Source organism: Octopus bimaculoides, chromosome 4, assembly GCF_001194135.2.
Source record: "Octopus bimaculoides isolate UCB-OBI-ISO-001 chromosome 4, ASM119413v2, whole genome shotgun sequence".
Classification (NCBI taxonomy): Eukaryota; Metazoa; Mollusca; class Cephalopoda; order Octopoda; family Octopodidae; genus Octopus; species Octopus bimaculoides.
In genome coordinates this window covers 40171751-40184473 of record NC_068984.1, presented here as the reverse complement: position 1 = coordinate 40184473, position 12723 = coordinate 40171751, and the positions used below count along the sequence as shown (strand labels likewise).

General features: G+C 35.3%; 1 protein-coding gene across 3 annotated transcripts in view; it reads right to left on the bottom strand.

Moving 5' to 3' along the window:
* LOC106880460 (RAB11-binding protein RELCH homolog) overlaps window positions 1-12723 on the bottom strand; it is a 239119-nt gene that overhangs the window by 136345 nt on the left and 90051 nt on the right. For all 3 annotated transcript variants that reach the window (XM_052967015.1, XM_052967016.1, XM_052967018.1), the window contains 2 exons: window positions 11899-12005; window positions 2554-2653 (listed from right to left, as the gene is read on the bottom strand). In XM_052967015.1, the coding sequence (XP_052822975.1) occupies window positions 2554-2653; window positions 11899-12005 (207 nt within the window). The remainder of the gene's footprint in view (window positions 1-2553; window positions 2654-11898; window positions 12006-12723) is intronic.

Sequence of the window (12723 nt, the reverse complement as noted above, 5' to 3'; positions counted from 1 at the left end):
AGAGAAAATGAAAATGAGAGAGACCATCAAAAAAATCTGCAGATATGGTTGAAAGTTACAACATTGTGACATGAATATTTTCTGTATTCCTAATATTGGGCTACAACACATAACCTTAGATACCAAGAACCTTCCTAAGTATCCTAGCTGTCCCTAATAATACTGTTTTCTGGAGCTGCACTAAATAAGGTTTTATGCCTATTTCCTCTACCCATCAGTTCAAATCTTTAGGAATAAATCAATGCACCTATAAGTACAGGGATACATTTTATCTGCAGGTAAAATTTTACCAGCAGGTAAATTAAAGCACCTATAAGTACAGAGATTACATTTCTAGCCTCCGTAATTAAATGGCTAGGTCCTGATATTTCGCTATTTACTCCATACCTCTCATATTAACTTTGTCATCATTTGGAACTGTAAAGTCAATCGCCTTACACTTTCTATTCTCTTTGTCCACTGCTGGCACTCTGTCAGTTACGACAATGAGGGTTCCAGTTGATCTAATCAATGTAACAGCCTGCTTGTGAAATTAATGTGCATGTGGCCGAGCGCTCCACAGACATGTGTACCCTTAATGTAGTTCTCAAGGAGATTCAGTCTGACACAGAATGTGACAAGGCTGGCCTTTTGAAATACAGGTACTACTCAATTTTGCCAATTAAGTGGATTGGAGCAACAAGAAATAAAGTGTCTTGCTCAAGGATACAATGTGTCGCTGGGAATTGAACTCACAACCTTACAATCATGAGCCGAATACCCTAACCACTAAGCCATACACCTTCACTATCTACTACTACTACTACTACTACTACTACTACCACCACTACTACTACTACTACCACTACTACTACTACCACTGCTCAATCAGGCCTTCTAGCTTCTATTACTTTGTTAGGCTGAATGTTAAAATCTAACATCATCCTATATTGCTTACTTCCATGTTGTACTAGATCCATGTTCATACCTCGTTAGTATGGTCACATCCTAGCTTTCTACATAAGTCCCAGTGGATTACTCTCCCTAATCATTACATTCTCAGTTTAAATTCTGCTAAGGTCAATTTTGCCTTTCATCCTTTTGGGTTCGAGTACCGAGGTCAATGCAATCAACAATGTCACCTCCCAGAATTTCAGACCTTGTGCCTATAGTAGAAAGTACTACTACTACTATTCATATATATATATATATAGATAGATAGATAGATAGATAGATAGATAGATAGATAGATAGATAGATAGATAGATAGATAGATAGATAGATAGATAGATAGATAGATAGATAGATAGATAGATAGATAGATAGATATGAGTAACACATTATTCAAGTGTGTTACTTTCCCAGCATTCATTCATTTGCACACATTTTTGTTATAAAGTAATTATCTAAATTTATAAAGAATAGATGAATGAAGAAAACAAAAGCGTCGTTTCCAGGCTCCAAGCTATGAATAAATACACTATGTGAAACTATCATAACAACACTTTACTCCAATGATTTAATTTACAAAATATGTTTAAAGATATATATAAGTACAAATAATGTAAGAGCTCTTCTAAAACTACGACCATCATGTTATGTTGCACTCACCAATTCACCCCTTTTCTACTTCATCTTTGACTCAATAATCAATAGACAAGCCAAAGAAGGAACTTCTGTCATTATCAACATTGTTTTAATGTCCACTTTTCCATGCTTACATAGGCCAGATAGTATTTAAGAAAGAATTTTCTACATCTGGATGTCCTTCCTGTCACCAACTCTTATCTGTTTCCAAATAAGGTTATATTTCACTATCACCAGACATGTTTTCATGGAAGATTGGAAATGGACACTGCTTGCATGATGGTGACAGCTGTTTGCAACTGTCATGCAAAATCAATACACACACACACACACACACACACACACACACACACACACACACACACATGCACGCACACACGCACGCACGCACGCACACACACACACACACACACATGCACGCACACACGCACGCACGCACGCACACACACACACCCAAACTGAACCCTAAACCATTTGACTGGGAAATAAACTGCTTACCAAACAGCCACACATACATCAAATAACCTGCTAGAAATAGCAGCCATAATTCTAAAATATAACCATACTCTCTTTCAAAAATGGAAAGTACACATTAGATAATGTAGTGCTGGATACACCATATCTGAAATAAAAGATGGGATGTTCACGAGTGGAATGTCTTTGATCATAGTTTTGTTTGATCATGGCTGTCTAAAGGCAAAACAATGACAGGATATTAACTTCAGTGTTATTGTTTTCTTCCTGTAACACTCATTTATGTTCTAAATGTTTAACATTCAGTTTTATAAACTTGAAAACAAATATCAGTCACATGAGACAACATGAAGTGAGGACTTTATCAAAATCAAAGCAAAGTCAATCATTCTATAAATATTAATGTTCAAACATAAAACAAAGCCATTCCGCTCTAGAATAACTTTCAAAACCATACATAAAAAGTATAATAATTCCCAAATTGCTAATTGTCAAATAATAAAAATCACTTACCTCAAACAATCGTGCAGCAGCAACACGGACTAAAGCTAATTTGTGTACAACTGCTTCCCATAATACACCGAGAAGTATTTCATGATTACTTGTACAGGCACTTAAAAAGAAAGAAAAAACCATTTTTTATATATAATTAATTAACAGTTTAGATTTTTTGCAAACAACTTGCAGATGCAAGTGCTACCAATTGAAAGCTCAACATACCGGATGCTAGCAAGTTTATGAGGTTATCAGGAGAGAATGCATACCATTTCAGTGCATATCTCTCGACAGCATCATAGCGCACCAGCCCCACTCACTGAAATGAGGCCCTGCTTGCTAAATCAACTGTTATCAGCTTTTGCTCAATATTCTTCTAGCCATTACTCATCTCTTTTTAACCAAATCCAGTGGCTTGCCTTTTCCACTGTAGTTTGGATATTATTCATAGTGGTATTTGGTTTATGATGAGTTAGGCCTAACGATGACAATAGTCACCTACTGTTATCTAAATGCCATTATGGACATGAAACTTAAATCAGCCATAATGATATTATTTACTACAAAATACCTAACATTATATGCCAACAAATATTCATTTCCAGTAAAACAATTCTTGAGACTCAAGAGTCAAGAAAATTTCCCTTCACTAATGATACCACCATATATAGACATAGAATAAGTTACAAAGGAGTGCTGAAAAGCTCCTGGCTTTGAATAAAAAAAAATACTGGAGGATCAGTCAATTATGATTTTATTCAACATATTCCTCTCTCAGATTCACACACTTATTGCAGAAGTCCTTCAGTTTTTCTAAGCTCTGTAAAAGAACTCAGAAGGTTGGGCCTCCAACTGGGCCTTTCACGAAACCCTTAAAGCCAGGAACTTTCCAGCACTCCTTTGTTACAGTTTCTAAATGAAAAAAAAAAAGAAAGAAAAATCCATCATGTGGATTATCTACCTAACCTTATACAGGGTTTGAAATATTTGGTGTATTCTCTCTCTCTCTCTCTCTCTCCCTCACACACACACACACACACACACACACACACGTGTGTAAGTGCCCATGCTGGCAAATGAGTAAGCATGAAGGACAAGTTGGTTTTTGACTTAACAATAACCATGAAAAGCCATTCAATGAAACATATCACCATTGCATCATCACCATTGTCATTTTAATATCAACTTTTCCATGTTTGCATACCTCAGATAAAGGTATGTTGGGACAGAGTATTCTATGACTAGATGCCTTTTCCTATCACCAACCCCTAAAAATTTCCCAGTAAACAGCTTGGTTGTGTTTACATGGAGAACTGAACACAAACACCATTGTAAGAACAAGCATTTTGTTTACAAAGATCATGCAACACATCAACAAACCCAGACATGGTTTCACAATGGACTACAAAAATACATTGTTAGCAAAGTCCTTGTTTACAACCAGGTGAGTAAAATACACGTGTAGATAAAACAACATAAACTTACTCAAACAAGCATGCACACACACACACATACACATATGACGCACACACACGCACACACGCACACACACACACACACACACACACACACACACACACACAATCGGTTTCTTTCAGTTTTCATCTTCCAAATCGACTCACAAAACTTTGGTTGCCGCAGGACTAGAGTGTCTGTCTATCTGTGTGAATCCCTAAAACTCAAGAACTACACAACCAATTTCATTCAAATTTTACACATGCCTTACTTAGGGTATATGCAGTGTCATGGGCCCAAAAAATTTTCAACTTCTTGCCTAATGCGAGCCCAGAGCAATCTCTTATCTCTTACACTATGTCAGTATTACATGTCAAAAGTGAAACCATAACATCTCTATTGTAATGTGAGATATTTTTAGTTTAATAGTTTTACTATTAATACTAAGACTCTTAAAGTGAAACTATTATCTCACATATACATGCCTACATACATATACTATGTATATATATATCACATATGTATGTATGTATATATATATATATATATATATATATATATATATATGTGTGTGTGTGTGTATGTATGTATGTATGTATGTATGTATGTATATAGGGAGAATTCACAAAAAAAACAAAAGATGAAGACAGGTGGTGTAGACAAAAAGCAGATGTATTAGTTTAAACGCTCAGAAACTGAAAAAGTCTTTAACGTTTCAAGCCTAAGCTCTTCCACACAAAGGAACACAGAAAGAAACAAGGAGAGAAAATAAAGAATGTGTAGTGGCTAGCAATCTATCATGGCGAATGCCAGACAGAGGGGTCATACAGGAGAGCTAGGAAGAAGGGGAGATAATAAAGTAGTGGTGATCCCAAAATGAAGGTGCGCATGCATGTGTATAAGAGAGTATGTATGCGCATGTGTAAGAGAGCTGGTGACCTTGATGTGTGCGTGTGTGTATGTGGGCCAGGGAAGTGGTCAGTGCTAGTGTGGGCATGGTGGTGTGATGTGACGTGGTGTTGTGTGGTATGGTGGTGTATGGTGTAGTGGTGTGTGGTGTGGTGTGATGGTGTTGGGAGTTGGGGAGGCAAGAGTGGGGAAAGCAAGGGTTGGGTGTGGGTTAGGCTGAGGGTGGGGGTAAGTGGGGGTAGAGGTGAGGTATGTGGGAGTGAGTGTAAGGGATGGGGTAAGGAGAGATGGGATGGTAGGGAAGGTGGGTTTGGATTGTGTAGGGGTAGCATGGTCTGTCACAAACTGTGCACACAAAAAGGTCACTGAGATTCACCTTCTTGATCACAATATTCTTCTTTAAATAAGGCAGCAATCTGGCAGAAACGTTAGCACACTGGGTGCAATGCTTAGCAGTATTTCGTCTGTCTTTATGTTATGAGTTCAAATTCTGCCAAGGTCAACTTTGCCTTTCATCCTTTCGGAGTCAATAAATTAAGTACCATTTGTGTACTGGGGTCAATCTAATAAATGGGCCCCAAAATTTCGAGCCTTGTAGAAAAAAAAAAGAATATTCTTCTTCAAATTTCTCTTGAGTTTTGCATGTCATCCTGGCCTCTTCAAAAGCTTTCACTCCACACTACACTTTTGTCAATTCACATATGTATGTATATATATATATATATATATATATATATATATACACGGTGGTGCATCAGCATGGCCGCAGCTCTGAGCTGAAACTTTGAAATGAAATGAAATGAAATATATATATATATACATACATATATATGAAAGAATGAGTAGAGATGGCTTTTTTGAGGGGATAATTTTTATTAAGATTAAAATAAAAATTATCCCCTCAAAAAAGCCACCTCTAATCATTCTTTCAGACATATATAATACTATACCAAGAACTTTCTCTTTATTATTCTACTATATGCAAGTGTATGTGCATACACATACCCAAAGTGCATTTCAAAGTAATTTATTGTTCATCTTTCATCTTCCATATTTCTACATATATATATTTCCAATTGGCTATGAGTCATTAGCACCAACATAACTGTTCTTGAATTCATTAAATCTATCTTAATATCATAGCATGATTTCAACACACACACACACACACACACACACACACGCTTTATAGCACTCAAACTTTTGAACACTTTAACTACTGCCTGCCAATTTTTGTCACATCAATAATTCCTTTAGTTAAAATGAAAATTCTAACATCCTATAGATTGTGCATTACATTTTTATATTTCATTTCCACCAATATTGTTCTGCTGGCATAAAACAAGCTGGTTTCCCCCTCCTCGCTACTCACGTATTAGCCCATATGAAAAAAAGTCATCCTCATAATCATTCCTTTCAGCTTTGTTATCTGATGCTATATAGCACAAAAGTATAATTTTCTCTATTTTTTTCTGGTTCATACTAGTGTATGACTCATTACACACACACACACACACACACACACACACACACACACATTAAAAGCAAATCTATGTCATAGAGCAAGTAAAATCTATAAAATCACTATATCTCCCATACTATCTGAAATTGTTGATAGTCTCTAATGTAATGCCACTTCTGCCATAAAATATTGACAAAGGAGTGTCACTCACTTTCCTTTCTTAAATTCAAGAAAGCACACATCATAGAAAAATAGCTACATTTGAAGATAAATCAACACTATTTTACAGTCTCTTATATAAAATGTACAGACATCTCTAAGTCTGAAAGAATGATCTCTCTAATGTAAGATCTACAATAAACACCACTATCCAGTTTCAATTGTGTCTAATATTACCATGATTATCCAGTCATAAAGCATTTATCAAAACCAACACATTTAAAACACCTTACAATTTGATACAAAGGAAAAATGAAGATAGAGAAAGAAATACAGAGAATTTCTAACATCAGTCATATTGCTCTGCTCTGCATCTAATTTATTTGTCCATTCTACACAACTCAGTATTCCTTGTTATATTTTGTTTTCTTTAGAGAATAATAATTTTTATGATATTCAACACAGGCACATGGCCATAAATGGTCAATTATAGTGACCCCCAGTACTTGATATTTTATCAACCCACAAAAATGAAAGGCAATGAAAGCCTTCCCCTGATTCTTTGGTTGACAGAAAAAGGGGAGATTTTTATTGTATATTGCATTACAAAATTATGTGATTAAATCAACCTCAGTAACTAATTGATATTTATTTTATCAATTCTTGAAGCGTATGAACATAAACTATCATGTGGTAATTAAATACCAAGGAGTATTTAGCCCAAAGTTCTATCAATTCTATCATACATTTCTCTCATTTAGAAAACAACAACGGTTTCAAATTTGGCATGAGGCCAGCAGCTTTTGAGGGAAGGATGTAGTCAATTACATCAGCCCCAGTGCTTAATTGGTACTTATTTTATCCACCCCAAAAGGATGAAAAGCAAAGTTGACCTCAAAAAAATTTGAACTCAGAAAGTAAAGATGGCTGAAATACTGCTAAGCATTTTGTCTGGCATGCTAACAATTCTGCCAGCTCACTGCCTTAAATTTAGAGAATGATAATGAAACTAGGAATCATGAGGGTAAATGGACCTATAGACTTAAGTTATTTAATAAATATACTAGTGACTGAAAGAAATAAGAGAGAATGTTTAGTCACCATGACAGATTTTACATCAGGAACAGCCTATTAAGGGAAAGATTGGGAAATATATGAACCTGGAGAACCTTAAATAGTCAAGACCAAAATTAGATCAACTACAACCTAATCAGTAAATGACACATACTGCAGGATGTCATAGTTGCATGTCAACACCAGCAATAACTATCACTTGCTACAGGCAGAGATTGTCACTGTTCAAATTAGAGAGAAAGGCAGAGCAGAACTTGCTGAAGAACCAATACATCGAAGTTTACAATGTGTAACAGTTGTAGGATGCTATGAGGAAGGAAACCTGGAGTTAGCTTGAAGAAATAAGTGAAAGCTAAGACTCATTGATCCAGAAAATTCAAAGCTGCACATGAAAATCAAGAATTGTAAACACACAGGAATCAAATGCAAACATCTCAGAGGAAACAAGGGAAAATACTGGAGAAAAGGAAAACTATAAAAAGGAGCATAAAAGATCACTTTAGGTGTTACATTTTCTGCAAGGTGATTAGACAACATCTAGAAATAGACTTCAAGAACTACAGACATAAGAAGCTGCTGTGAAGGAAACATCTGAAGAGATGCAGGAGTGAGATGGCACTATATAAATTGGAGGTGATGATATTCAAGAACAAAGATGTTTTACAGGGATGGGCAAAAGGCTGGTGAAGGAAGTCTGTGAAACCTTTTACATCCATCTTTTTTAAAACATCAGTGATGATCACTCTTCTACCATCACGATTCTTGGAAGAAGTACCACTCATTCTGGTCAGCGAAATAGAGAATGCCTAAAGCTGATGAAAAGAGATAACAAAGGAAATGTTAAAGAGTGAAGGAGAGCAGCTATGGAAAATCCTTGTTCTACATTACAATTGATAGTTAAAAAAGGATAAAAATATCCTTGTTGAGGAAGGAGTTGAATATTATCTTGCTTTACAAGAAAGGTGAAAGAGAAGATCGGAGAAACTATCTCTCCATGTACCATGAGAAACTCTCTCCCCATGTCTCATCTTTACAAGCTGTTTACATAGGTTGTAATCAGACTACCTCAATGATCAACAGCCTAAGGAGTAAGCAGGTGCTCAGAACTACATGATAGATCACTCACTCTAACACAACTTCTAGAATGAGTGAAAGAATATAAATTGCCTCTTTGCATTGCTTTTAAAAGCATCAAGGTGAATGCAGCGCTAAAGTTTCTATGATGCAAGGATTTTTGCTTAGTCAGATGTTTTCTCCATAAGATATTCAAAATGGCCTGTAAAATGAAGGAAAAAGTGTCAACAAGCCTAGCCTCCAAGATGTTTGGTTAGCTCAAGCAGTGAACTTGTACAATAACATTGAGTTTACAGTATTACAGAAGCTTCTCTCAAGATAATCAGGTGGAGGTGAACTCCAGCTTATATTGAGCCCATCAAAAACAGCCCATGTTTTTGCTAGACAAACTTTTACAAGCTTATCTATGGATACAATGTTACATAATATATCTGTTATAGTCCTCTAAATCCTCTGAAACCAATAGACTCTTTGTATACTGAGACAAAGAGTCTATAGGTTTTAGAGGATTTTGGTTCATTCTGCTTATAGACCCCACCTGCTGTAACAGATATATTCAGTCTTTGAGGGATTAACATAAAGGTCAATATTTTCTACTTTTTTTTTTCAGAATTATGTAGAAAGGTAGTAGTTTCTGAGACAGAATCTGCAAAGAGAATGATATTACCAACATAATTTGCATTTGTTATAGTTGTGGTAGGGAAGTGAGGAAATGTGGATTTTGTTGAAGTAAAGCTCAGTTGTTGAATTTTTTCAACTGAAGCATAGAGGACATAATCTAAGCGGAAGGTGAAAAAGAATACTGCAAGAATATCAAATTGCAAAATGTCTGCATTGATGTTGAAGAAATCAGTGTCTCTATCAGGTAATCATACTTTAGTTCTTGTGTCCATGTAGAGCATTGTTAAACTGCTATTATTTCTTGAAGTGCACCATAAGTAAGAAGAATCTGCTACATGTAGTCTTGGCGGATAAAGTCAAAAGCTTTTGAGATGAATGCAAACAGTATTCCTAACTGAGAATTTTTAGCTCTGATTCTCTCAATGGTTCTTGACAGCAGACCAATATTTCCAAAACTCATTTTGGTTTCTTTGTAAAATCTTCTTTCCCAAGTTTTGGTATATGTAGTTCAGTTATGAATTCTAGATTTTCACTGCTACCACTGCACACGTAAACCCAATGGAATTTTTAGCCACATCTAAATTAGTTTTCTTGGACAATGGGGAAATGCAACCATCAGTCCACTTCTCAATTGGGTTTTGATTATATACCCCATTACATTATTGAAGGAGGGTGTCACTGAGAGTTATGATGGTACATTATCAAAAACCAGCTATCTTTCTATTTTTTTGGTCTCAGTGAGTTTATCTGATGAGAAATTGTCATGTTTAGTGTCAAGATCATGTTTAGTAGCAGTTTCTATGAATCTATATGAAATTGCTTGGGAATTACTGAGAAGATTATGCAAATATTCCTTCCACTTGTTTAGTTATTCCTGAAGACTTGTGGCTTTTAGTTTTGAATTGTTTGTACTTTTCCTACTACTTATTTCAATGACAGTTTGCCATATCAGAGAAGAGTGTTTTTTCATTACTACATGAACAGTTGAATCTATTTTATTTTCAATATAATTCTGTTATTCAATTTCACCTTGCTGAGATGTTTTGACCTTCGTAATATTGTTGTGAAAGATTTAATTGACTTTCAATGAGTGGCACTCATCAACTGATTGAACTTCTCAATAATAGCTTCAAGCTCCCATGAGACTTGCTGCTTTATTTCAATCCTTGTAGGAAGGCATTCTTTAACAGCATGTTGACGAGAAGTGACAAAATTGCAAAATCTGGTATATTCAGGGAATTGTTCAAAGCATTGAATCTGTCTCAAAGGCCATCTCAGCTTAATAAGATACAGGCTTTCAAAGGCTGAGTGCACAAACATCCCTTCAAACTGTCACAATCAAAAATACAATGAACCAATGTTTGGCCCCTTAGAAGCTGAAAATGATGCTCTCAATCCCAAATACATGACATAAAAAAAAAATTCAGCCATTATGAAATCTGTTACTCCCTTACAAAAACTTCTTGTGTCATGTACCTCTTATTTTATATAGGCTATATCTTTCATACATATTTCCTTAAATTGTCCCCTGTATCAAGCTGTACATCATCACATCATCATCATTTAACGTCCATTGTCCATGCTGCCATGGGTTGAATGGCTTGACCATGGCTGGCAAGCTGAAAGGCTGTATCAGGCTCTATTCTGATTTGATATGATATGATTTCTACAGCTGGATGCCTTTCCAAACACCAAATGCTCCAAGAGCATAATGGCTACTTTTACATGCCACCAGCACAGGTGCCATTCGTGTGACACCAGTACCTGCCACAACTATTATTTCACTTAGCTTGATGGATCTTCTTCTCAAGCACAGCATAATGCCAAAGGTCTTGGTCATTTGTCATTGCCTCCATGAGACCCAACATTGAAAAGATGATTTTTAAATACTTCTGGCATTGGCCATATTCAAAAAAGGATCAAAGGTTCTTCTTGAGCCATGTGTTCATAAGGCTGGTTTCCAGGATTCTGTAGTGTGTATATTCCACCACAGGTTCACTCATTTTTTCCAGCTGAGTGGACTGGAGCAACATGAAATGAAGTTTTTTGTTTAAGAACACAACACATCACCTGACCCAAGGATTGGAACCACAATCTTACAATCATGAGTGCAATGCCCTAACCACTTAGCCACGTATCTTGACACTGTACATATTAGATTGTTGCAAAGGGAGTTGGATCTGTCTCAAATATCTTTTAATTTACATCTAGTTTATAAAAGCATAAATCACTGGATAAGAAAAACTAGATATATCCACACTTCTCATCAAAACAAGTGGAGAGGTTGAATAAAAACACTTGAGCTATCATTAAAAAGTAAAATAAAGCAGAAAACAGGAAAGAATTATTTGGTACTTTTATACCAAATATAATTTGTTGAGTTTTTTTTTTATATCTATAAGAAACATGACCAACATCCACTTATAATCAGTATCATTATCATCATCACCATTTCTCTCATTCTATTTACTTATTTGTTTTATTTTTGCATTGTTTGCTTGTGTTCTTTCTTGCCATTTCAAAATAGACCTTATCAAATTGAAAAAGACAAAAATGTTTACAAAATTATGACTATAAAATAATAAATACATTATTAATGGAATACAAACCTAAGTTCTTGGAATGCAGCCTGTATACTATCTAATGGTGCTTGACAAATTGCCAAAGTTGTAACAACATCTTGAAGGAACCTAAACAACTGGTTATGATCATCATCCTAAATAATGTAGAAAAGAAAAAAATTAAATACATTGCAAAGCATCAAAGAAGTCGGGATATGGAGTAACATACAATTCTTTATCATTTGTAAAGTATTGTGCCTTACTGTTCTAAGTTCAAATTCTACTAATACTGACTATCTTTCATTCTGCTTGAGTTAATAAAATAAGTGCCATACAATATAAGGCAAAAAGTACAATTAACTTCTACTCATGTTATTACGAAATTGTTCTTAATCAAAAGAAATTATCATTATTCATTATTTGCTTTCATAGAAACATTCAACTTATGAGTTGTAAATGAAGAAAAGACATAAGAGACTAAACAGAAGTGATAATTTCACATTGATGGTAGCCAATTAACTATCACTCCAAACCAATTTCCTTCATGAGTTATAGACACAAACCGAAAGCTGACTTGTGATAAAAGAGATCAAAGTCAATACTTATAAAGCTAGTTTTTGATTACCACACCCCCACGAGAATGAGCAGTGAAAATGATCTGCCCTTAATATGATAACACTATAACCCTAATAGGCATTAATCAATGATGAAAACGTAGTTTTGTACAGCATTCTTTTCATATGGGTTAATTTATTTAGTACTTTCTAGAAGAATCAATAAAGTGAGATGTCTATAACAGGGAGCTAAATCATTAATCATTGATTTAGTTATGTGTTCACAGTACACACACACACACACACACACACACACACA